Source organism: Somniosus microcephalus, chromosome 6 (genome assembly GCF_052327205.1).
Source record: "Somniosus microcephalus isolate GS21.2 chromosome 6, FLI_Smic_1.0, whole genome shotgun sequence".
In the NCBI taxonomy this organism is placed as follows: Eukaryota; Metazoa; Chordata; class Chondrichthyes; order Squaliformes; family Somniosidae; genus Somniosus; species Somniosus microcephalus.
Genome location: NC_140992.1, coordinates 32,092,127 through 32,116,507, shown reverse-complemented (window position 1 = coordinate 32,116,507; position 24,381 = coordinate 32,092,127). Strand labels below are relative to the sequence as shown.

The window sequence follows — 24,381 nt, the reverse complement described above, 5'->3', positions numbered from 1 at the left end:
GGTAACCATTGACGTTTCAGCAAGCCCCGCCCCCCGGCCGAGCCAGAGAGAGACGCCGCGTCTCAGCTCCTGCTGCGAGCGCACCCTTTAGTAAGGTAGCGGCGCTGGGCTGAGGCCCGCCCCTGCAGCCTTCGAGTGGGGCCGGGAGGTGCCTAGCTCGGGCGTGGGTGCGGAGGAGAAGCCGAGGCTCCGAGGGCCTACCTGGAAAACGGGGAAAGGTAGGAAAATTAATGAGATTAGATAAGTTAATTCGTTTCTAAATCATTTTTTTTTAAAACAATATGTGTTTTAAAAGCAACGTTTTTTTTAAAGACGCAGAAAGCGGGAAAAAGAAAGGAAAAGTTTGGAATCAAGATGGCGGCGACTCACCTCGGTTCAGAACGATAAGGCCCAGCCACACACGCACCGATTGGCCCGGCGGCACATGCCAGCAACCCGGCGTACAATTGGTCGAGATCGAGGTCATTCTTGTCGCTAATTAGCGGATAATGAGATGCTAATGAGCGGAATGTTGAAGGTTTTGGGGATACCGCGGTCGCGATTTTAGCCCGGCCGAAACGTAAATACACTTAAAACCGTTTTGGAAAGGTAAGCTTTCTTTCGAAGTAACGCACGCGTAGGTACGCCCTGTAACTTTCGAGCGCATAGCCTGACAGATGCACACGCGATGGACAGACAGAATGACAGACAGAATGACAGACAGACCGATTTATATATCTATATATATAAAGCGGCTCTTCTGTCTGTCCGTTCTCTATACGTTTGAAAGTTACAGAGCGTACCGACGCACGCGTCACCTCAAAAGAAGCTTGCGATTCCGGACCGGTCATAGGCCTATTTACGTTTCGGTCGCACAAAAATCCCACCCGCAGTATCCGAAAAACGTTCAGCGTTCCGCTCATTAGCATCTCATTAGCGACCGTGTGACGTCGAGGTCCACCAATCGGACGGCGGGGCGCCTGGCGCGTGCCGTCCGACAGTTGAGTGTCGAGTGACTCAACGATTGACCAATCCTACGCTTCGGTGACCTGACCGGTCGACCAATCGGTGCGTGTGGTGGGCGGGCCTTGATCTTTCTGAACCGAGGTGAGTGGCCCGCCATCTTGATTTTTCACAAATTTTTTCCCCCACGCTTTCTGGTGTTAGGGAACTAAGGTAAATATTTTAATGATGTGTTAGGGAATTAATGAACAATTTATTTCAGTTTTATATTGTGTTTAGCAACCCCCTCCTCCTCCTCCTCACCCTCGCGCAGGGGGGACTCGGTGCTGGTCTCCAGGCCCGCTGCAGGCAGGCTTGAAGCTCAAAAATTTCTCTCTCTCTCTCTTCCCTCTCTCTCTCTCCTTCTCCTCTTCCCTCTCTCTCCTTCTCCTCTTCCCTCTCTCTCCTTCTCCTCTTCCTCTCTGTCTCTCTCTACTTCCCCCTCTCAGGTTTGACGGTGTCGGGGCCCGAAGTGAGCTACTTTAACGGCCGCCAGCCCGCGGGGTTTCCCTGCCTACTCCCCGCTCTAACGGCCGCCAGCCCGCGGGGTTTCCCTGCCTACTCCCCGCGGGCCGCCTCGCGCCGCTGGCACTAACCGCGCATGCGCCGCCCGCCCGCGAGAGCCCGCTCTGGCTTTTTTTTAAACGGCTGTCCCCGAACTCAATCGGCGTCAGCCACGAGGGTCAGGGTGCGCGCGCAGCAGGAGCAGCTGAGACGCGGCAGTCTCTCTGTTCCGCGCTCGGCTCGGGCAGGGGCGGGTCTCTCAGCCGCAATCGGCGATCTGGAGGCGGGGCTCCGGAGAGTGGGACGCCGCTGCTCGGGAGGCGGGGGGCGGGGCTCGGGACATCGGGGGGCGGGGATCTCGGCCTTGGTGAGCGGGAAGGGGTTACCCCGCAACCGGCAAACTTCAAGCCGGCTCGGCCGGGGCTCGGAGTGCGGGGCTCTCAGCCGCAATCGGCGATCTGGAGGGCGGGGGCTCCGGAGAGCGGGAGGGCGGGGCTCCGGAGAGTGTGACGCCGCTGCTCGGGAGGGTGGGGGGCGGGGCTCGGGACATCGGGGGGCGGGGCATCGGGAGATCGCGGGGCGGGACATCGTGAGATCGGGGGGGGCGAGGCTCGGGAGATGGGGGGGGGCCACCCTCAGGGGGGGCGGGGCTCTGGAGATCGGGGGGGCGGGGCTCGGGGGCGGGGCTCCGGAGATCGGGGGGCGGGGCTTCGGGGGGGGGCAGGGCTCAGGAGATCGGGGGGGCGGGGCTCCGGGGGGGCAGGGCTCGGGAGATCGGGGGGGGGGCCGTGCTCCTGAGAAGGGGGGGCGGGGCTCGGGATATCGGGGGGGGCGGGGCTCGGGAGATCGAGGGGGGTGGGGCTCGGGTGATTGGGGGGCGGGACTCAGGGACTCTCCCCCCCTCCCCTCCCCTCCCCCCTCCCTTCCTCCCTCCCCTCCCAATCTCTCTCTCTCACACTCCCAATCTCTCTCTCTCTCACTCCCAATCTCTCTCACACTCCCAATCTCTCTCTCTCTCACACTCCCAATCTCTCTCTCTCACAGTCCCTATCTCTCTCTCACACTCCCAATCTCTCTCTCTCACACTCCCAATCTCTCTCTCACACTCCCAAACTCTCTCTCTCACTCCCAATCTCTCTCTCTCACGCTCCCAATCTCTCTCTCTCACACTCCCAATCTCTCTCTCTCACACTCCCAATCTCTCTCTCACACTCCCAATCTCCTCTCTCTCACGCTACCAATCTCTCTCTCACACTACCAATCTCTCTCTCTCTCACACTCCCAGTCTCTCTCTCTCACACTCCCAATCTCTCTCTCACTCCCAGTCTCTCTCTCACACTCCCAATCTCTCTCTCTCTCTCGACACTCCCAGTCTCTCCTCTCTCTCACACTCCCAATCTCTCTCTCTCTCTCACTCCCAATCTCTCTCTCACACTCCCCAATCTCTCTCTCTCACTCCCAATCTCTCTCTCTCTCACACTCCCAATCTCTCTCTGTCTCTCTCACATTCCCAATCTCTCTCTCTCACACTCCCAATCTCTCTCTCTCACACTCCCAATCTCTCTCTCACACTCCCAATCTGCTCTCTCTCTCACACTCCAATCTCTCTCTCTCTCTCACTCCCAATCTCGCTCTCTCTCACACTCCCAATCTCGCTCTCTCTCACACTCCCAATCTCGCTCTCTCTCTTCCCCCCACTCGCTCTTTCCCCCCACTCGCTCTCTCTCTTCCCCCCACTCGCTCTCTCTCTTCCCTCACTCGCTCTCTCTCTTCCCCCCACTCGCTCTTCTCTTCCCCCCCACTCGCTCTCTCTCCTTCCCCCCACTCGCTCTCTCTCTTCCCCCCACTCGCTCTCTCTCTTCCCCCCCCACTCGCTCTCTCTCTTCCCCCCACTCGCTCTCTCTCTTCCCCCCCACTCGCTCTCTCTCTTCCCCCCACTCGCCTCTCTCTCTTCACCCCCACTCGCTCTCTCTCTTCCCCCCCACGCTCTCTCTTCCCCCCACTCGCTCTCTCTCTTCCCCCCACTCGCTCTCTCTCTTCCCCCCCACTCGCTCTCTCTCTTCCCCCCCACTCGCTCTCTCTCTTCCCCCCCACTAGCTCTCTCTCTTCCCCCCCCACTCGCTTCTCTCTCCCCCCAATCGCTCTCTCTCTTCCCCCCACTCGCTCTCTCTCTTCCCCCCACTCGCTTTCTCTCTTCCCCCCCACTCGCTCTCTCTCTTCCCCCCCAGCCGCTCTCTCTCTTCCCCCCCAGCCGCTCTCTCTCTTCCCCCCAGCCGCTCTCTCTCTTCCCCCCAGCCGCTCTCTCTCTTCCCCCCCACTCGCTCTCTCCTTCCCCCCCACTCGCTCTCTCTCTTCCCTACCACTCGCACTCTCTCTTCCCCCCCACTCGCTCTCTCTCTTCCCCCCCCACTCGCTCTCTCTCTTCCCCCCACTCGCGCTCTCTCTCTTCCCCCCCACTTCGCTCTCTCTCTTCCCCCCCACTCGCTCTCTCTCTTCCCCACTCGATCTCTCTCTTCCCCCCACTCGCTCTCTCTCTTCCCCCCCACTCGCTCTCTCTCTTCCCCCCCCACTCGCTCTCTCTCTCCCCCCACTCGCTCTCTCTCTTCCCCCCCACTCGCTCTCTCTCATCCCCCCCACCCGCTCTCTCTCTTCCCCCCCACCCGCTCTCTCTCTTCCCCCCACTCGCTCTCGTCTCTTCCCCCATTCGCTCTCTCTTCCCCCCACTCGCTCTCTCTCTTCCCCCCCACTCGCTCTCTCTCTTCCCCCCCCCACTCGCTCTCTCTCTTCCCCCCCCCACTCGCTCTCTCTCTTCCCCCCCACTCGCTCTCTCTCTCCCCCCAGTCTCTCTCTCTTCCCCCCAGTTTCTCTCTCTCCCCCCAGTTCTCTCTCTCCCCCCCAGTTTCTCTCTCTCCCCCAGTCTCTCTCTCTCCCCCCAGTCTCTTTCTCTCCCCCCAGTCTCTCTCTCTCCCCCCAGTCTCTCTCTCTCCCCCCAGTCTCTCTCTCTCCCCCCCAGTCTCTCTCTCTCCCCCCAGTCTCTCTCTCTCCCCCCAGTCTCTCTCTCCCCCCAGTCTCTCTCTCTCTCCCCCCCCCAGTCTCTCTCTCTCCCCCCCAGTCTCTCTCTCTCCCCCCCAGTCGCTCTCTCTTCCCCCCAGTCGTGCTCTCTTCCCCCCAGTCGCTCTCTCTTCCCCCCAGTCGCTCTCTCTTCCCCCCAGTCGCTCTCTCTTCCCCCCCAGTCGCTCTCTCTTCCCCCCGGTCGCTCTCTCTTCCCCCCAGTCGCTCTCTCTTCCCCCCAGTCGCTCTCTTCTTCCCCCCAGTCGCTCTCTCTTCCCCCCAGTCGCTCTCTCTTCCCTCCCAGTCGCTCTCTCTTCCCTCCCAGTCGCTCTCTCTTCCCTCCCAGTCGCTCTCTCTTCCCCCCAGTCGCTCTCTCTTCCCCCCAGTCGCTCTCTCTTACCCACAGTCGCTCTCTCTTACCCCCAGTCTCTCGCGCTCTCTCTCTTACCCCCAGTCTCTCGCTCTCTCTCTCTCTTCCAGCAACAACATGCCCTCGAAAAAGCCTCGGCACCGCCGGGCACCCCCAGCTAGATATATATAAATCGATACTTCTGTCTGTCATTCTGTCTGTCATTCTGTCATTCTGTCTGTCATCGCGTGTGCGTCTGGCGGGCTATGCGCTCGAAAGTTACAGGGCGTACCTACGCGCGCGTTACCTCCAAAGAAAGCTTACGCTTCCGAGACGGATTTAAGCGTATTTACGTTTCGGCCGGGCATCGCGCCCGCGGTATCCCAAAAACCTTCAACATTCCGCTCATTAGCATCTCATTATCCGCTCATTAGCGACAGAGTGACCTCGAGGTCGACCAATAGTACGGCGGCTTGCTGCCGCGTGCGGCCGGGCCCTCCTACAGTCGAGTGACGGGACGATTGACCAATCCTACGCTTTGGTGACCTGACGGTCGACCAATCGGTGCGTGTGTGGGCGGGCCTTATCGTTCTGAACCGAGGTGAGTCGCCGCCATCTTGCTTCCATTCTTTTTCCTGCTTTCTGCGTCTTTCTTTTCAAATATACATTTCCACCAAAATAAAATTGAATTTATTACATTGTTTTTAAAAAAATCACTCATTTGTAAACCTAACCTGAACATTCTTTTTCCTACCTTTGCCCGTTTTTTTCTTAGGCCTGAAAGCCTGCGCCTTTCTTGCCCAGCCAGGCCCGAGCTAGGTGATTGCGCTTCTGCTAAGCTCCTCACCTCCCCCCCCCCCCCCCCCCGCCGTGTCACGTTACCCAGGGCAACGGCGTCAGCCACGAGGGTCAGGGTGCGCGCGCAGCAGGAGCAGGTGAGACGCGGCGTCTCTGTTCCGCGCTCGGTGGGGGGGGGGTGGGGCTCGGCCGCCGACCGTCTCTCAGAGCCGCAATCAGGCTCGGCCGGGGGGGGGGGGGGGGCGGGGCTCGGCCGCCGGCCGTCTCTCAGAGCCGCAATCGGCCTCGGCCGGGGGGGGGGGGGGTCGTGGCTCGGCCGCCGGCCGTCTCTCAGAGCCGCAATCGGGCTCGGCCGGGGGGGGGGGGCTCGGCCGCCGGCCGTCTCTCAGAGCCGCAATCAGGCTCGGCGGGGGGGGGGGGGGGGCGGGGCTCGGCCGCCGGCCGTCTCTCAGAGCCGCAATCGGCCTCGGCCGGGGGGGGGGGGGGGTCGCGGCTCGGCCGCCGGCCGTCTCTCAGAGCCGCAATCGGGCTCGGCCGGGGGGGGGGGGCTCGGCCGCCGGCCGTCTCTCAGAGCCGCAATCGGGCTCGGCCGGGGGGGTGGCGGGGCTTGGCCGCCGGCCGTCTCTCAGAGCCGCAATCGGGCTCGGCCGGAGGGGGCGGGGCTCGGAGAGCGGGGCTCTCGGCCTGGGCCCCTCCCGCCCCTTCCGCCCCCCCCCTTCCACCCCCCTTCCCCTTCCCGCCCCCCGCTTCCCCTTCCCGCCCCCCGCCGCCCCCCCTTCCCCTTCCCGCCCCCCCTTCTCCCCCGCCCCTTGCCCCCCTGCCCCTCCCTTCCCCCCGCCCCTCCCTTTCCCCCCCTTCCCCCCCGCCCTCCCTTCCCCCCAGTCGCGCTCTCTCTTCCCCCCAGTCGCTCTCTCTCTTCCCCCAGTCGCTCTCTCTCTTCCCCCCAGTCGCTCTCTCTCTTCCCCCCAGTCGCTCTCTCTCTTCCCCCCAGTCGCTCTCTCTCTTCCCCCCCAGTCGCGCTCTCTCTCTCTCTTCTCCGCCCCCCCCCCCCCAGTCGCTCTCTCTCTCTCTCTTCCAACAACAACATGCCCTCGAAAAAGCCTCGGCACCGCCAGGCACTCCAGCTAGTACAGCATATAGTGTTACTTTTCACTAATTATAGATATATGTTTCAGGCCATTTACTAATAGTGTACTACGCTCACAGCAAGTCCTGGCAATCCGGCCGTTCCAGGCAGTCCACGGTCACCCTGCTCTCCCTTTCTTCCTGGACTTCCGGGATTCCCTGGGATGCCGGGAGTGCCTAGACTTCCTGGGGTTCCTCGAGGACCCCGGCGGCAGGCACAGTCCCCTAGATCTCCTGTCCAATAAAAGTCAAGACTTAATACAAGGAAAATAAATTTAAAATAACTCATTTTAAAAGCATAATGAATGGTATAACATATCTGCTGTATATCTCTTATTTAATCATTAGACTTATTTTTGGCCTTGATTATAATGCAATTCAGTCCCTATGTACCAGCTTTACGCTATGTAAATTGACTAGAAGAGAGTGATTTAGAGACAATTATAGTAGAGTTTGCTGGTGTCTAGTATTTGAAAAATAGCAGTGTTAAACTATGGCCTTGTTACTTCTAACAATATATTATATTAAATCTAACACTTACCCTTTAAACCAACTGTTCCTTTTTGACCTGGAGGTCCTTGGTTACCTTTTACTCCTGGTGGCCCTGGAGGTCCCGGCGTTTCACAAATAAAACCTATACTTTCATCCAGACAAAATAAATTATCAGTGTGCACACAGGCAAATTTCTATTTAGTTACAATTACTGGCATATTTTTGTAATCATTTCCTAGGTTTGTATTCCGCTAAACAGCTTTCCTGTTCTTGGTTAAATTTTCATTTTTAGGAGATCAGCCAAGACAATTCAGGGGAAATTTTATCTTCCCCTCCCCCACCCCCACCCAGCAGAAAAAGGCGGAATGGGAGTTAAAATGGAGCCAGTCAATTTGCCACTCCATTCCCACTTCGTGGCGATTTCAACACCGTTCTGATTTGATGCCTTAGTCCCTACTAAAACAATTTCTCTCACCCTGGCCATTCCCCCTGGTACGGCTCGCATCTTCACTCCCTTAAGTCCAAGGGATGCAGACTTGAACGGATATGGCGGACAACTGGTTTAGCCATTCACCGCCAGATCTGGCTGGATCACATAAAGCACTATTGGGCCCTGCTCTCGTCTGGCAAAATTGCAAACTATTCCAGAATCATTCTGGAATGCAAAGATAAACCCTGGCTCCTATTCTCTACTGCTAGCCGTCTTCTTAAACCCCTCTCCCCTGTCTCCTCCACCATCACCTCCGGTAACAAGTGTGAGGAGCTCATGGACTTCTTTGTCTCTGAGATTGAGACCATCTGTTCAGCTGCCTCTGCCACTTCCCTTCCTCCCCCCTAGCCCACTGGGCCAAACTTCCTCTAAGATTCCCCCCTGCCCTAGCCCTGAACTCACATCTTTCTCCAGTTTCTCTCCGATCTCCCCTCATGATCTCTCTGTGCTCATCATCTCTCTGTGCTCATCTTGTCTATGAGACCCACCTCCTGCTCCCTCGACAATATTCCCACCAAACTGCTGATCACCCAACTTCCTTTTCTGGCTCCCATGTTAGCTGATATTGTTAACGGTTCTCTCTCCTCAGGTACTGTCCCCCTCTCCCTCAAATCTGCTGTCATCACCCCTCTCCTCAAAAAAACAAACCTTGATCCCTCCGTCCTTGCAATCTACCGTTGCATCTCCAACCTCCCTTTCCTCTCCAAAGTCCTTGAACATGTTGTCGCCTCCCAAATCCATGCCCACCTTTCTCGCAATTCCATGTTTGAATCCCTCCAATCAGGTTTCCGCCCCTGCCACAGTACCAAAACAGCTCTCATCAAAGTCACAAATGACATCCTTTGTGACTGTGACAAAGGTAAACTATCCCTCCTCATCCTTCTTGACTTCTCTGCAGCCTTTGACTCGGTTGACCACTCCATCCTTCTCCAACGCCTCTCCACCGTCGTCCAGCTGGGTGGGACTGCACTCGCCTGGTTCCATTCTTATCTATCTAATCATAACTAGAGAATCACCTGCAACGGCTTCTCATCCCGCTCCCGCATCGTTACCTCTGGTGTCCCCCAAGGATCTATCCTTGGCCCCCTTCTATTTCTACATGTTGCCCCTTGGCGACATCATCCGAAAACACAGCGTCAGTTCCCACATGTACGCTGATGACACCCAGCTCTACCTCACTACCTCTTCTCTCGACCCCTCCACGGTCTCTAAATTGTCAGACTGCTTGTCTGACATACAGTTCTGGTTGAGCAAAAATTTTCTCCAATTAAATATTGGGAAGACCGAAGCCATTGTTTTCGGTCCCTGACACAAACTCTATTCCCTAGCCACTGACTCCATCCCTCTCTCTAATCTCTGCCTGAGGCTGAACATCACTGTTTGCAACCTTGGTGTCATATTTGACCCTGAAATGAGCTTCCGACCACATATCCGCAGCATAACAAAGACCGCCTATTTCCACCTCCGTAACATCGCCCATCTCCGCCCTTGCCTCAGCTCATCTGCTGCTGAAACCGTCATCCATGCCTTTGTTACCTCTAGACTTGACTATTCCAATGCACTCCTGGCCAGCCTCCCACATTCCATCCTATGTAAACTTGAGGTCATCTAAAACTCTGCTGCCCGTGTCCTAACCCGCACCAAGTCCCATTCGCCCATCACCCCTGTGCTCGCTGAACTACATTGGCTCCCAGTTGAGCAGCGCCTCAGTTTCAAAATTCTCATCCTTGTTTTCAAATCCCTCCATGGCCTCACCCCTTCCTATCTCTGTAATCTCCTTCAGCCCCACAACACCCCCGAGGTATCTGCGTTCCTCCAATTCTGCCCTCTTGAGCATCCCTGATTATAATTGCTCAACCATTGGTGGCCGTGTCTTCTGTTGCCTAGGCCCTAAGCTCTGGAATTCCCTGCCTAAACCTCTCTGTCTCTCTACCTCTCTTTCCTCCTTTAAGACGCTCCTTAAAACCTACCTCTTTGACCAAGTTTTTGGTCACCTGCCCTAATTTATCCTTATGTGGCTCGGTGTCAATTTTTTTGTCTTAAAGGACACCTGTGAAGCACCTTGGGATGTTTTACTACGTTAAAGGCACTATATAAATACAAGTTGTTGTTGTTCGTCTTCTTTTATTGGGCCTTATACATTTATGCAAATTAGAGTCCTATGACGTACATAGGACCCCAATGGTGGTTTATCTCTGACTGAGGGGGCTGCCCACCACAGCCACCCATGCTCAGTGAAACCTGGTCTGCAAGAAGGGGAGGCCCTATAGGGTAAGTGTTAAACTGAGTGGGGACAGGAGGAGCAAGAGGCTAGAGGAAGGACAGGGAGAAGCTAGAAGAGCTTCATTTTGAGCCGAAGAAGGTGATTGGTCTCCTTGAATTTCTGCAGCACTTGTGGTAATGGTACACCCACCATGGCATTAGGTAGGTTATTTCAGGATTTTGACTCAATGACAATGAATGAACACTGATATGTATTCAAGTCAGGATGGTGTGTGACCTGGAGGATAACTTGGAGGTGATGGTGTTCCCATAATATTGCTGCTCTTGCTCTTCTAGGTGGTAGACATTGTGGCCTAGAAATTCAGTCTGGCCACTTTTGGGGCGGTAAAGTCGGGCGGTCGCTAAAGTTAGCGTCCGCCGGAAAGTGTAGGCCACTTCGCCGAAATTCAGTAGATTTGGCCAAGAGTTTGGGCGAGCGCTGAAACTGGCGTTGCACTGCTATCTTCAGGCGCTAAGCCGGCGATGCGGACTGATAACGCCGAGGCCGGGCGCAGCGCAGGTGCGGTCATGTTTTGATTGACAGCAGACACCCTGACGCCGGCCAGCTCTTAAAGGGGGAAGGGTCGACTTTGACTGCTGCCACGCCCTGCATAGTGGAGCCCTGCAGCTAGGCCTCAACACTGCTGGTGGACCCAAATAGCGCCTGAAGCCATGGAGAAGGCCCGTGAACGAGCACAGCGCTTCTCCCAGCATGCTTTGAGGGTGCTGGTTAATGGTGTGGAAAAGAAAAGAGAGATCTTGTGCCCGGACAGTGGCAAGAAGGCTCCCAGGAGGCAGTACAGGAGAGCCTGGAAGAAAATCGCCCACAGGGTGTCATCCACCAGCGATGTCCCCAGGAGTGCGGACCAATGCCGCAAGAAGTACAACGACCTTACTCGGATGGTGAAGGTGAGTACCCTTTCCAGTGTCCTCCTCATCCTTGCATGTGCACCTCACATTATGGGCAAAGGGACCTCAAAGGCCTAATGACCAGCCCTCCACCCGCAGCTAAGGCACTGGCATGATCATCAATAGCACTTTCTGCACTTAACACACTGGCCAAGCTATTCGACCATGGGAGGCAGTGCACACAGCAACAGGGCACCACACTGGCCAAGCTATTCGACCATGGGAGGCAGTGCACACAGCAACAGGGCACCACACTGGCCAAGCTATTCGACCATGGGAGGCAGTGCACACAGCAACAGGGCACCACACTGGCCAAGCTATTCAACCATGGGAGGCAGTGCACACAGCAACAGGGCACCACACTGTACTTAGAGGCCGTCCTTTCTCTTGCAGGCCAAGCTGGCGCGGAATTTGAGGAGCCAGTCTGCCACCGGGGGAGGCCGTCCCCAGTACCAGGCGCTCAGTGAGCTGGAGGAGAGCGTGGCTCGACTCATGCGTGGCCGGGTGACTGGCCCTGTTGCCATTGGAGATGCGGACCCTGTACTGGGACCCACTGGTAAGGACATGACTGGTTGGACCTCTCTCGTTGCCCTTGCGCTTCAGATCTACATCCTTTCCCACTGTCCGACCAATGCGCATAATGCCACCACTCATGCCTCCCTCGCTGACGCCCTGTCCTCACTCTAAAGCTACTCTTGTGCCTTCCTGCTTTCAGCTGGTGAGGAGGAGGTGGTCCCTGAAGCTCAGCGTGCCAGGCCCTTGGAGGAGGAGGACGACGAGGACCAGGAGGAAGGCGGCACATCGCGGGAACCCTCATCCGCGCCAGGGGATGGCAATGGAGGGGAGACGTCTGGCCTGGAGGAGAGGCAGGGGGAAGTGTTGCAGGGGGGTGTAGCTCCTGGGCCCAGTGGGGTCGAGGCACGCGGGAAGGGTCGGGCAGCACGGCGGCCTTCTCCCCAGAGGGGGGAAGTGTTGCAGGGGAGGGCAGTTCCTGGGCCCAGTGGGGTCGAGGCACGCGGGAAGGGTCGGGCAGCTCGGCGGCCTTCTCCCCAGAGGGAGAGTCCGCCCTCCAGTCCGGAGACGGTCCTCGCCCAGGAGGTGCGCCTCCTTGATGAGATGTCCGCGGCGTCGGAGCGGCGCCACAAGGAGTTCATGGGGGTTGTGGGACAGTTGCCTCAGGCCATTGAGTCCCTGGCTCATAGTGTGGTCGCTTTCGGGGAATCACAGGCCAGGGGGGTCGAGCAACTCGCGGCAGCACATGACAGGGGTGTCCAGCAACTCGCGGCAGCGCAGAACAGGGGTGTCCAGCAACTCGCGGCAGCGCAGGACGCGAGTCGCGAGTCCATGAGTGGTGCCGTCCAGACACTGGCAGATCTGATGCGGGCACATACCAGGGCAGTTCGGGCACTCACTTCTGCCACACTCGCTGTGGCACGGAGGCATCGCCAGGGCACTCGCCGCCCTGCTGCAGCACAGCGGTCTGGCCTCCACCAGGTTGCTGCGCTTGCTGCACTGCCAGCCCGGCCGAGTGCCAGTGTCTCTGGCGAACAGCGCGCGCCTGGCATCAGCCAGCTTGCCCCCATTGGTGCAGCCGACACTGCCACTCCCCCAGCCAAGGTGCGACGAGCTGCTGCTGAGACTGATGCTGGCCAGCCACAGCTGCAGCAGTCAGCAGCCGGCCCCTCCCGGGCCGGGCCTCGTCTAGGCCGACCCCCAAGGGCATCTGCCGTCACGCATTGTGGCCCTCATGAGCCTTCCCCCAGCCTTGCCACACGCGCAGGGCCCAGGTTGAGGCGGAGCAGCAGGTCGGGCAGGGGCCGGAGAAGCCTGCATAAGGACTCGCCCTCTCGGCACACCCAGTAGAGTGTGGTGATAGCGGTTTTTTTTATATGGGGGTGTTTGTGTTCTGGGGGGGGCTTATTTTGGTAAGGCCGAAGATGAAGGCATTTTTTGTTTTTATGGGGGTGTTTGTGTTGTGGAGGGGGGGGCTTATTTTTGTAAGGCCGATGATGAAGGCCAATTGGATGGGCAAGTTTTGTTATTCCTCCCCAGGTTGTGGGAGTGACAGATGTTTTTGACTGTTTTTTGGGGGTCTCGTCTGTTTTTCTGTTTCATGTGGGAAGGGCCCTGAGTTTGTAAAATAAAGCTTTTTATTTATTCAGCATGTCCAGGTGTCATGTTTCAAGTGGTTGTTGCGTTAACCGGCTGAGGGCTTGCGGAGCGGCTGCATTCAGGTGCGTTCATTGCCACAGGCCATTCCCTGACAGGGGGCCTAGAAGTGTCGTTCAATAAGCCGCCGGCGGACGGCCCTTGGACCTTGTGGCTCCCTCCTGGGCTGGTACTCCTCCTCCTCCTCCTCATGGTCCTCCTGAGGTGGTGGTGCAACGTCAGGTGGCAGTGCCCGAGTCCTGCGGATAGCCAGGTTGTGCAGCATGCAGCACACGACGACGAACTGGGAGACTCTATCCGGCGAATACTGTAGAGATCCGCCGGAACGATCCAGGCAGCGGAACCGTTGCTTGAGGATGCCAATCGTTTGCTCTATGATGTTCCTTGTGGCTTGATGGCTTTCGTTGTATGCCTCCTCCGCTGGGGTCCTGGGCGCGCGGAGCGGGGTCATGAGCCATGTACACAAAGGGTAGCCCTTGTCCCCAATAAGCCATCCCCTTGGTGGAGGCTGTGCCTCGAACATGTCAGCCACAGTAGTCTGGCGCAGGATAAATGCATCGTGGCTGCTTCCTGGAAAGCGGGCATTGACAGCTAGGATGCGCTGCCTGTGGTCACACACCAGCTGTACATTGAAGGAATGGTAGCCCGTCCGGTTGCGGTAATCCTCGGCATTGTCGATAGGTGCCCGCATAGCCACATGCGTGCAGTCAATGGCGCCCTGCACCATGGGGAAGTCCGCGATCCTGCCAAATCCGACTGCACGCTGCTCCTGCCTCTCTAGGGTCATGGGGAAGGAGATGAATTGGTGTCTCCTCACGAAAAGTGCATCGGTGACCTGCCGGATGCAGCGATGTGCGGCGAACTGGGAGATGTTCGCTATGTCCCCAGCAGCGGCTTGGAAGGAGCCGCTTGCATAAAAGTTCAGAGCCACCGTGACCTTCACTTCCACCGAGAGAGACGTCCTGCACATCAGCTGTGGACGCAGATCTCTGTGAAGCAGCTGGCAGATCTCTGCAACCACCTCCCTTCTGAAGCGCAGCCTCTTAACACAATGCGCCGCAGTCATGGTGAGATAGGACACCTGCTGCCGGTATTGCCTGAGTGGGTAAGGCCTACGTTGCCGACGCCTGATGGCCCCTCTGCGTCTAGGCATGGCTGGCCCTCTCACACAGCGTCTGCGAGCCCTTCGCACATAATGCTGCAACTGAGGGTTGGAACCCCATACAGCCCCCATAATAAACTTGCAAACAGTGAAATCACAATGATTCAAATGTCAAAGCTCTGGCCAGAAGCCAAAAATACCTCTCCTATGTTGTCCCAAATCAGTAAGCTCTGTTCCTTGGTCTCTGTCCAGAAATCCAAAGCAGTAAAGTCATTGCAGCAAAATGGCTGGGCTTTATAGGTCAGTGTAAGTGCCCTTTAATTAGCGCTCCCCGAGGCCCACAGGGCCTCTGTTGCGTTCCACTTCACAGTTCTTAACAGCGCCACGCCCACATTGGGCGGGCGCCACTGAATTTCCGGTTTGGGGCGCACAAACAGCGTTGCACGACGAAATGATGTCATAAGCTGCGCGCGCAGCTGAGCGGGCGCAAACACTTTGCGCCGGCGCTAAATGTCTACTGAATTTGGGCGTAGGCGCAGATCGGCCTGCGCCCGGGCGCTAAGTGCCTAGCGCTGGAAATATACCCCTCTTATGGCGTTAACGGCTGGCGAACGCAACTGAATTTCTAGGCCTGTAGGTCTAGGAGGTACTGATGAAGTAAATTTGATTGGTTGCTACAATGTACCTTGTAGATATCGGCCCAGGATTTGCGGTCAGGATGATGGCGAACTGGCAGCATTCGCTGTCATTCCGCCTTTGAAACTGACCGCAACTTTGGGATTTGGTACACACGGAAATCCCGCAGTTGCAGTCAGTCATTCACAGCTCCGACACAGGCTGTGTAGTAGCCCCCCTACCCACAGAGCCAGCAATCAGTGTAATCACCAAAAACAGGGAAACTGATGAAAGCTTCAACTTTTCCGCAGTAAGTACGCTGTTAAATTCCCCACTAAAAGTTAGAGCCAAAGTGATTAGGTGTAACTGGGGTTTTAACAGTGTATTGACTGCTAAACAAAGGCTAAGGGCCTGGAAAACCAATTTTAATTTTGTGCAGTGTGAAATTTGTCCATTTTAATGAAAAGGGGGAAAAATTGATTCGCGCCCCCTTTGGGGTGCTAACTTCGCCGGGGCGCTACGTTTAGCGAAATGCATTGGTAGCGCCCCAAGAGGGACGCGGGGTGCTACTGGATGCGCCCTGCCTCCCTCTTGGGGCGCTGCGAGTGAATATCGTGGCGGTACTGCAGGCCTTCCTCCCCTTCTTAAGGGGGAGGGGCCTTGCCCAGCACGACCCAGGGCTGAGCTGGGCCACCAGGGATCAGAGTGCCGGCAAAAGAGCCCGGCACTCAAGGGAAGTGCCGGGCTCACGGAGCGCAGCCGGCACTCCACGGGGGGGCTTCGGAGGAGGCCGGGGACTGCAGAGGGGGGCAGGTGCTGGCAGGCGGCCAGCAACAAAAATGGCTACCCGGCACCTTCCCTTTAATTTGCGCCGCCCCGGCTGCAGGTGGGCCCCCCTGACCCCGTCGGTGATAGCGTCTGGCGATACTGAAGATCGTGGCTGGGGTGCTGCACACAGTGACAACGTCATCGCCAGCGGCACAGCGCCGCGGGGTGCTAACGGTTACCGCCACCACTAACCTCCCGCTGAATTTCACCCCGTTAGCGTCTGCAAAGCAACCGAATTTTTGAAGAAACTTTAAAAAAATGTTTTCTTTTTAAAGTTTGTTCATCTTTATTTCAGGTTTGCCTTTTCCCCATGTGACAACCCCAATCCGTGTTTTGCTCCCTCTAACATTTCTTAAAAGTTAGAATTTTAAGAGGTTACTCACTTCCTTGTTTGCTGTGTGTAAGAATTCTGTGTTTTGATTGGCTGCTTTGACAGCCTGTTGATGTCACAGCAGCATCACGCGAGGGAATCCCCACTAAACTCCGCTGACTCGAATTGAAGTTTGGAAAACCCAAAGTTCTCGACACAGGGATCGCAAGATCCTTGTGCGAAGTGTACATCGGGGCCTGTGGCGAACGCCTTTGCTTCGCGGCTGACCGCAAATTCCGGGCCATCATGTTCTCTATAGCCTGATTATCAAATAGACTTCCGACCATATTTTCATATACCTGGGTTGCCTTTTGCACCCTGGGGACCTTGGGGTCCTCCTAAACCTGGGCGCCCTCGAGGACCTTCGATTATATCTGGTTTTGGACAGTCATCACTTCCTTTCCGTCCTCTCTCTCCTTTAGGACCATCTACGCCTGGAAACCCTGCTCGGCCTGGTACACCTGCACAGATAAGATATATTTTATGATAATTTGATCAAAGAAAATAGCTGCTAACTCTAGCAGGCAATGCATCGTTTTACAGAAGGTTGTTCCTAAGTTTTCTCCTGCTTAATGTAATTGCAATAGAAGAAAAGCAGGGTGCCACAGAGTGCTAAAACACTGATTTGAACCTAAACTAAGAGAAAAGGGTCGAGTGGAAGGAAAGGAGAAATATTAGCAATTCAAACCTTGGCTGCTTTGATAATAGCAAAATGGCAATGGTACATCAGATTCTGCTCCTGTGGAATTAGTAATGTTGAAGATTATAAATTTTTATCACAAAGAAATGGCAATTATTCTGCCTGGCAACAAATGTGAGCATTATTACTGTCAGTAGTGATCTACAGTTATAATTTACCTTACCAGTATAACTGCTATCCCGTCAGTCACAATTTACTAGATAGCCTATAGTGGGACAAGGTGGTGGTTAGACTCAATGCCTGGTCTTCCTTTCAGTTCACTGTGCTAATGTTATATTTATGGATAGAGTAGCAATTGGTTTTATTTATACCACAGCAGCTAATGTTTACTTCCTGGACACCACTTGTAGCAAATATGGTGCATGACCCGCCTTCAGTGGGATAGGATTTATCCGTCTTAGCAGCAAATGTTATTGCGCAAAATTACATGCAATAACCTACCCACCATCTCCCAAAAAACAGGTATTGGTACAGTAGCCAAGTATTATATAATCAGTCTTATATGTAAAGGGGATTTCAAATAGTCAAGGAGAAAATGCCAACTTTGGATAACTTTCTGCCAGTAACCATTGCATAAAATCTGCTGTCACCTCTCACTGGCAATATAGAACCCAAAATGTTGAAAGGACTCAATATTAGGATCATTAAAGCCATTCCAAGCGTTTTTACTGTAGAATAATCATGATTTACGAAATTTAAGAATGGTACCAACATCTTCCAGCAAAGAATATATTTAAAGGCTTCCAAATGGTGCAATGCATTATTGCTGCTCATACTTGCAAAATAGATTCAGTCTATAGTTCCCTACACGGTTGGTCCCTGATCTCATCCAGGCCATCTGGAATGGTGGTGTGTGCTTCCCAAAGGGGAAGAGGAAAAATCACTGGAGGGAAGTCAATCCTATGCCTCCTGGTGACTAGTTCAAGAGTAGAACTGGTGACGGTCAGGGAATAGGTTGCTCACTGTCCACATGCTGCATAAGGTCTTAAGAACAAACAGGAAGAAAAATTACTTTTTTTAAAATGGGAGTTTAATAGTATAATAGTTTATATTATACAAAATGATAGTTTAATTTACATTTCCATAGTGGCAACTCAGATGAATTTGATCATAGGTTCCGCCCCAATAAAGAATTATTTTTAATTTTTAGGATCGGAAGGTAAATTGTTCTCTTGAAGGTGTGGGGTTCAAGAGTGCACATTTTCCCAACTTTTGTAACCAGTGGTACATCAGCTATTCTTGGGTCAAGTGTTGTATAGGTTAGGTGCAAGTCAAACTCTGTACACTGACTCCCAGTAATGCGCCTTAACCACACCCTCAGAGGAGCACCCCTTACTGAAGATTTTGGAGTAGAAATTGATTATGGCCTCTTCGGTCCCTCATTTCCATGTGAAAGGAGCCAGGGATGCCTGAAAAATCATTCGATTCAATATGGGGTCAGATGTCTTTCAGCTGTCCTTGAGGTGGAGGGGGCATTTCCCCCAGAAACTGGTACTTTTTGCACCCATTTTCCATGAAAATGGGTGCGAGGAACAATTTCTCCCCCTTTATTCTCCACACTGGCCACCTTGGGCCTCTTCTAAGTGAGATTTCCAACTCAGGGCCAAGTAGTGGCAAATTATTCTGTGCAGTGGATCTCTACCTGCTTTGAGTTGGATTGCATGTTTCCTAAAATCATTTCACAGTAACCTCTTATAGCCAGTGTAGACTAGAAACTTTCATCTTATCCAGCCAGGTCAAGTCCAGATCTCAGAGCTAAAAGGAGTGGGCTAACTCACTGTGCTACAATGTACTTATAACTATTTTAAATCTTTGAAATCCACGACAAGGCCTTGGACAACGTGGACCACTTTCCATACCTCAGGAGTCTACTGTCAACAAGGGCAGATGTCGATGACGAAGTCCAACACCGCCTTCAGTGTGCCAGTGCAGCCTTTGGTCGCCTGAGGAAGAGAGTGTTTGAAGACCAGGACCTCAAACCCGGCACTAAGCTCATGGTCTACAAAGCAGCAGTGATACCACCCTGCTGTATGCCTCAGAGACATGCACCACGTACAGCAGGCACCTCAAAGCACTGGAGAGGTACCAAGCACTGGAGAGGTGCCACCAATGCTGCCTCCGCAAGATCCTGCAAATTCATTGGCAGGATAGGTGCACCAACGTCAGTGTTCTCGCTCAGGCCAACATTCCCAGCATCGAAGCTTTGACCACGCTCGATCAGCTCCGATGGATGGGTCACATCGTCCGCATGCCCGATACGAGACTCCCAAAACAAGCGCGCTACTCGGAACTCCGACACGACAAGAGAGCCCCAGGTGGGCAGAGGAAATGCTTCAAGGACACCCTCAAAGCCTCCTTGACAAAGTGCAACATCCCCACCGACACCTGGGAATCCCTGGCCCAAGACCGCATAAAGTGGAGGAGAATCATCCGAGAAGGCGCCGAACACCTCGAGTCTCTTCGCCGGGAGCAAGCGGAAGCCACATGCAGGCAGCGCAAGGAGTGCATGTCAACCCAAGCACCCCACCCTCCCGCCCCTTCAACCACCGTCTACCCCACCTGTGACAGAGGACTCAGCAGTCACCTGAGAACTCATTTTTAATGTCATCCTTGGTTCCGAGGGACTGCCTAAGAAGAAGAACTATTTTAATTCTTTGAAAGGTTAAGATTGTATAGTAAACCATTGCCATTTTGCCATTTTTGTCATTAGAAAAATTGTATGTACTAAAAACTAAAGATAAAATATTACCTGGTCCAAATGAGTCGCCTGGTATGCCTGGTTGACCGGGAGGGCCTGGCAATCCTGGTTCTCCATTTCTGCCTGGAAAACCTCGTCTACCCAGGTCTCCTACAACAAAAGCCTAATGATATTAAGAATGATCTATTTCTCTTTTTTATTCAATGTCTTCGTAACGATGTTTAAAACAGAGCATATATCAGTACTAATTAAAGTAATACTTCCTAAATGATGGAAAAATGTACTTCAATTTTGAAGAAAATTTAAATCGCCAAGTTCCAGATCATAATCTTGGAAATATCACATGCAGGTACAGGTGACCAGTATATTTGACACATTTCATAATTCAATTAACTGTGATAAAGTACTTTGCTGCTCCCCATCAGCACAGCAGAGTCAAGGGGCTGGATTTTGTCAGCCCGAAGAGGCGGGTTTGGAAGCGGGACTGCCGGTAAAGTTGCAGAAAGTGGGGGTGGATGGCAAACCCGCCCCCATCCCGCCTCTGTGCCCTTTTGCCAGGAGGCGGGAAGCCGTCCTGACCCCCGGGTCCCGTCTCCTCGAGGCAGGAAAGGGATTAAATCCTTTTAACTGCCTGTTAACAGGTAGTTGACAGGCAGAAAAAAGGATTAGTCCCATTTTACCTTTTCAACTGCAGGGTTCCCGACCCCAGAGAACCCCGCCGGGTTGGAGGAGTCAAGTAGGAGGTCCTAAGGGGTCAGAGGTGTCTGAAAGTGAGATGTAGAGGTGAGTGATGGGTGCAAGCGTGGAGTGGTAAGTATGTAAGGTGAGTGTAAATTGTTAAAAAATGTTCACTTACCTTTGTTTCTGCCTACAGCCTTCATCCGCTCTGGATTGGGAGTCCCGACATCTTCCTTGTCGATTTCACAGACTGGCTGTTGGATCCTCCGAACCAACAGTCATCTGAAATCTACAAAGTAGAAAGGTTTGATGAGTCCTGAACACAAGGGCTCATCAAACTACACAGAATGTCAGTGTTTGACAGCTTCACAGAGCTGTCAAATGCCACTATTTCTTCTTTCAAGAAATCTTGACAGATGGCATGTCAGATGTTGACGTGCTCTGTCAGTGACTTCCCCCTAATTGGTCTGCTGAGCCTGCAAGGCAGGCTTAACAATGTCAATCGGGGAAAATCCCGCTGGTTGGCCAGAAGATGATGGAGGCGGGACTGAGACCCGACAAGCAGCAGTCCCGCCTCCAGCACGTCTCCATTCACAAGATCCAGCCCAAATGGCGCGATCTTGCCAGCACTGGGGAGGCGGGTTTGGAGGCGGGACTGCCAGGAAAATGGCAGAATCTGGGGCGGGTGCCCATCCTGCCCTCAACCCGCCTCCGTGCCATCTTGCCAGGAGGCGGGTAGCTGACCCGCGCCGGGTCCCGTCTCCTTGGAGGCGGGAAGGGGATTACAGCCACTTAACTGCCTGTTAACAGGTAGTTAACAGATAGTTAAGAGGATTATCCCCATTTTACCCACACAAGTGCGGGCTTCCCGAAGACTGCGAACCCCGCCAGGGTCACCAAGGCGAGCAGTAGGTCTGCGGGGGTCGGAGGGGTGCAAAAGTGCGCTGTGAAGGTAAGTGATGGGTGCAAGTGTGGAGAGGCGAGTATGTGAGGTGAGTGGAAAGTATTCAAAAAAGTTTACTCACCTTTGTTTCTTCCTGCAGGTTTCAAGAGTTGGGGATGCGGAGAGTCTCACACCTCACCGGTAGAGATGACAGATGGCTGCTGCATTCTCCAATGCAACAACCATCTAATTTCTGCTAAAGAAAGTGGTTTGATGAGTCTTGAATTCAAGAACTCATCAAACTACAGAGAATGTCAGTGTTTGACAGCTTCACAGAGCTGTCAAATTATGACAATTCAGATGAAACATCATACGCTGACGCTCTCTGTAACCGGCTTTCCCTTAATTGGCCTGCTAAACTCGCTGAGCAGGCTTAACAAGGTCAATCAAGGGAAAATAGCGTGGGTTGGTCAGAAGTCGATGGAGGCGGGTCTAAAACCCGACAAGTGGGAGTCCCGCCTCCAAAAGCTCCCCATTGGCAAAATCCAGCCCAATGGGCCCAAATTTATTTTCAGTTAAACTAGTGACTGGTGTAACCTGAAGAGGCGGGAGAAGAAAATTGGGCCGAGAACTGTTCCACCAGCCTCCCGCCACTCGATGCCACTCTGGAATTTTACTCCAGCTGTGATGCCAGGCACATAAAATGTTTTTTTAATTGGTTCCTGGGATGTGGGCGCCGCTGGCAAGGCCAGCATTTATTGCCCATCCCTAATTGCCCTTGAGAAGGTGGTGGTGAGCCGCCTTCTTGAACCGCTGCAGTCCGTGTGGTGAAGGTACTCCCACAGTGCTGTTAGGGAGGGAGTTCCAGGATTTTGACTCAGCGACGATGAAGGATCGGCGATATATTTCCAAGTCAGGATGGTGTGTGACTTGGAGGGGAACTTGGAGGTGATGCTGCCCAAATATTGGTGGGTATCTGATACTAGGAAACAAATGACAGGATGATGCTATACAATGTATTTCTCATCATTGGACCCTAGCAACACTAGGCATTCCTGGCACCTAGCATTGCTAGGGATCACAGCAGTGGGAGGATTTACAATTTAAATGCTTGCTTTGACTAAGGCAATTGATCACATCACCTGAAATGAAGTATAACTTCGCATATCAAACCATTATTTTTATTTTTTTTAAAAACAGGTTTTGGTGATTGGAACTATCAACTTGGTGGATTCAAACCTGTCTGAGGGTTACAGGATAGGTAAATGGGTCCTGGTGGTCCAGCAGCTCCTGGGTTACCCGGGTCACCCTGAAAGAACAAAACAGGTAGATTTCCCTTAAGACACATTTGAGTCACATCAAAGTCCTTCCGTCTTTCCCATGCCCACATCACATGAACGAATAAAAAAAAAATGTCCTTTCCCTCAAAATATTGCTCAACTCCCAATCATTGTACAATGAATGGCTGAATTTTTCACAAAATTACATCAGTCACTTTAAAGGAATGATATGCTATCTCATTAAAGTTTATTTAAAAAATAAAACTGAAGAAGTCACTTAAATGCTCACCCAAAACATTTTCAAATAACAGGAATCAGTTTTTATATGAAACTTAGGGGCAAATTTTAACCCCCAAAATGCGTGGGTGGGGTCGGGTCAGATGTTAAAAACTTTAAAAATCTCAAACACGACCCCAACCCGACCCCAACTTGCCCACTTCTGGGTTTAACGGAGGCAGGACAAGGAGCAGGCAGCCAACCCACTCCCAGGAGGCGGGTTGGCAATTTAAATATTTCAATAAGGTTGGCAGCCTCTGATATAACCTGCTTGCAATCTAGTATACTGTATTCGTTGCTCACGATGCGGTCTCCTCTACATTGGGGAGACCAAACGCAGATTGGGTGACCACTTTGCGGAACACCTCCGTTCAGTCCGTAAGGGTGACCCCGAGCTTCCGGTCGCCTGTCATTTTAATTCACCGCTCCATTCCCACTCGGACCTCACCGTCCTTGGCCTCTTGTATTGTTCCACGGAAGCTCAACGTAAACTCGAGGAACAGCAACTCATCTTCTGACTAGGCACTTTGCAGCCTTCCGGACTCAATATCGAGTTCAACAATTTCAGATCATAACCTCGGCCCCTATTACTTTTTTACTTATAATTTTTTCCACCCCTTTGTTTTGGGTCCTTTTCCTCCCCCCCCCCCTTTCCTTTTGTTTCTCTCTCCCACCTGGCAGCTGTCTCTTACCTGCCAGTACACTTCACACCTAATCTCAGCTGCCTTTTGTCTCCACGGGCCTATTACCATCTCGCCTGGCTTCGAATACCTTTTATTGTCTCTTTTGTTCGATCGCAGCCTTGCCTTCGATCTATTTTCTTTTCTTTCCAGTTTTGAAGAAGGGTTTCGACCTGAAACGTCAACTCAAATGTCTCTCCACGGATGGTGCCTGACCTGCTGAGTTTTTCCAGCATTTTCTGTTGTTATTTCGGATTTCCAGCATCTGCAGTATTTTGCTATCGTTAACAGTGGCCAGCTGGGTTTCCCAGGCCTCAGGAAACCCGATAGTTGAAGGGAGACGAGGACAGCTTCGGGGAGAAGGTAAGTGCTTTCATTGCACTGCTTGTGGGCCAGGAGGAGCAGGAGTGCTTTCTCCTGGGCATCCAAGCTCCCCCCGCCGTCCCATCAGAAGCACCCATACAAAGACCCACAGGGTCAGGGATCGTACCTGACCACCCTCCCCACCACCCCCTGGGATCGGAGCCACTTCCAGTACGCATGGGGTACTCACCTGTAAGCCCAATGGAAGTGCCGGTTTCCTGCATGCACTGCGCATGCGCGGGAAACCGGCACTTCCGTTCCCCTGAAAGAAGGGGTTGAGAGGTGGAACGCGTGCGCCGGAGAGGCAGTGCGTGCGCATCGAACTTATGTTTTTTTTCCCGGGAGGGTAAGTCTCTAGCAGTTACACTTTTAAAAAGCAGGCGCAAGGCCTGCTTTTAACAAGGTAAGTGGTGAATTAATTAAAATTAAAACTTTTTTCCACAGATTTATTATTTTTAAATACTTTAAAGAAACGTAAGTTTATTTTTAGCCCCGTTAGAAAATGTAATTAATATTTTCAAAAATTTAAATTATTGTTTAAAATAGTTATTTCACGTAATTTATAGTTATTTTTAAAATGTGGTTTAAAAAAAAATTATTTGAAGTTTCAGTGATGTTTTGGGGCTTATAGTATTTATAGGTTTGACAGCTCTTCCTGTCAAACTTATGAATAAAGCATTCCCTGCTACCATTGGCTCTCCATGGCCCACGTGATCCCAGGGGATGCATCGAACTAACTGCGCCCCTGGGATACGCAAGCACTGCGCGCCGGCAGTTG

At 53.3% G+C, this 24,381-nt stretch overlaps 1 protein-coding gene across 1 annotated transcript in view; it reads right to left on the bottom strand.

Moving 5' to 3' along the window:
* The window catches only part of LOC147115586 (uncharacterized), a 217,811-nt gene that overhangs the window by 77,424 nt on the left and 116,006 nt on the right, over window positions 1-24,381 (bottom strand). The window contains exons 17-21 of the mRNA XM_085989605.1: window positions 22,244-22,313; window positions 19,495-19,593; window positions 16,345-16,506; window positions 7,350-7,442; window positions 6,888-7,042 (exon numbers count right to left, since the gene is read on the bottom strand). Of these exons, the coding sequence (XP_085845731.1) occupies window positions 6,888-7,042; window positions 7,350-7,442; window positions 16,345-16,506; window positions 19,495-19,593; window positions 22,244-22,313 (579 nt within the window). The remainder of the gene's footprint in view (window positions 1-6,887; window positions 7,043-7,349; window positions 7,443-16,344; window positions 16,507-19,494; window positions 19,594-22,243; window positions 22,314-24,381) is intronic.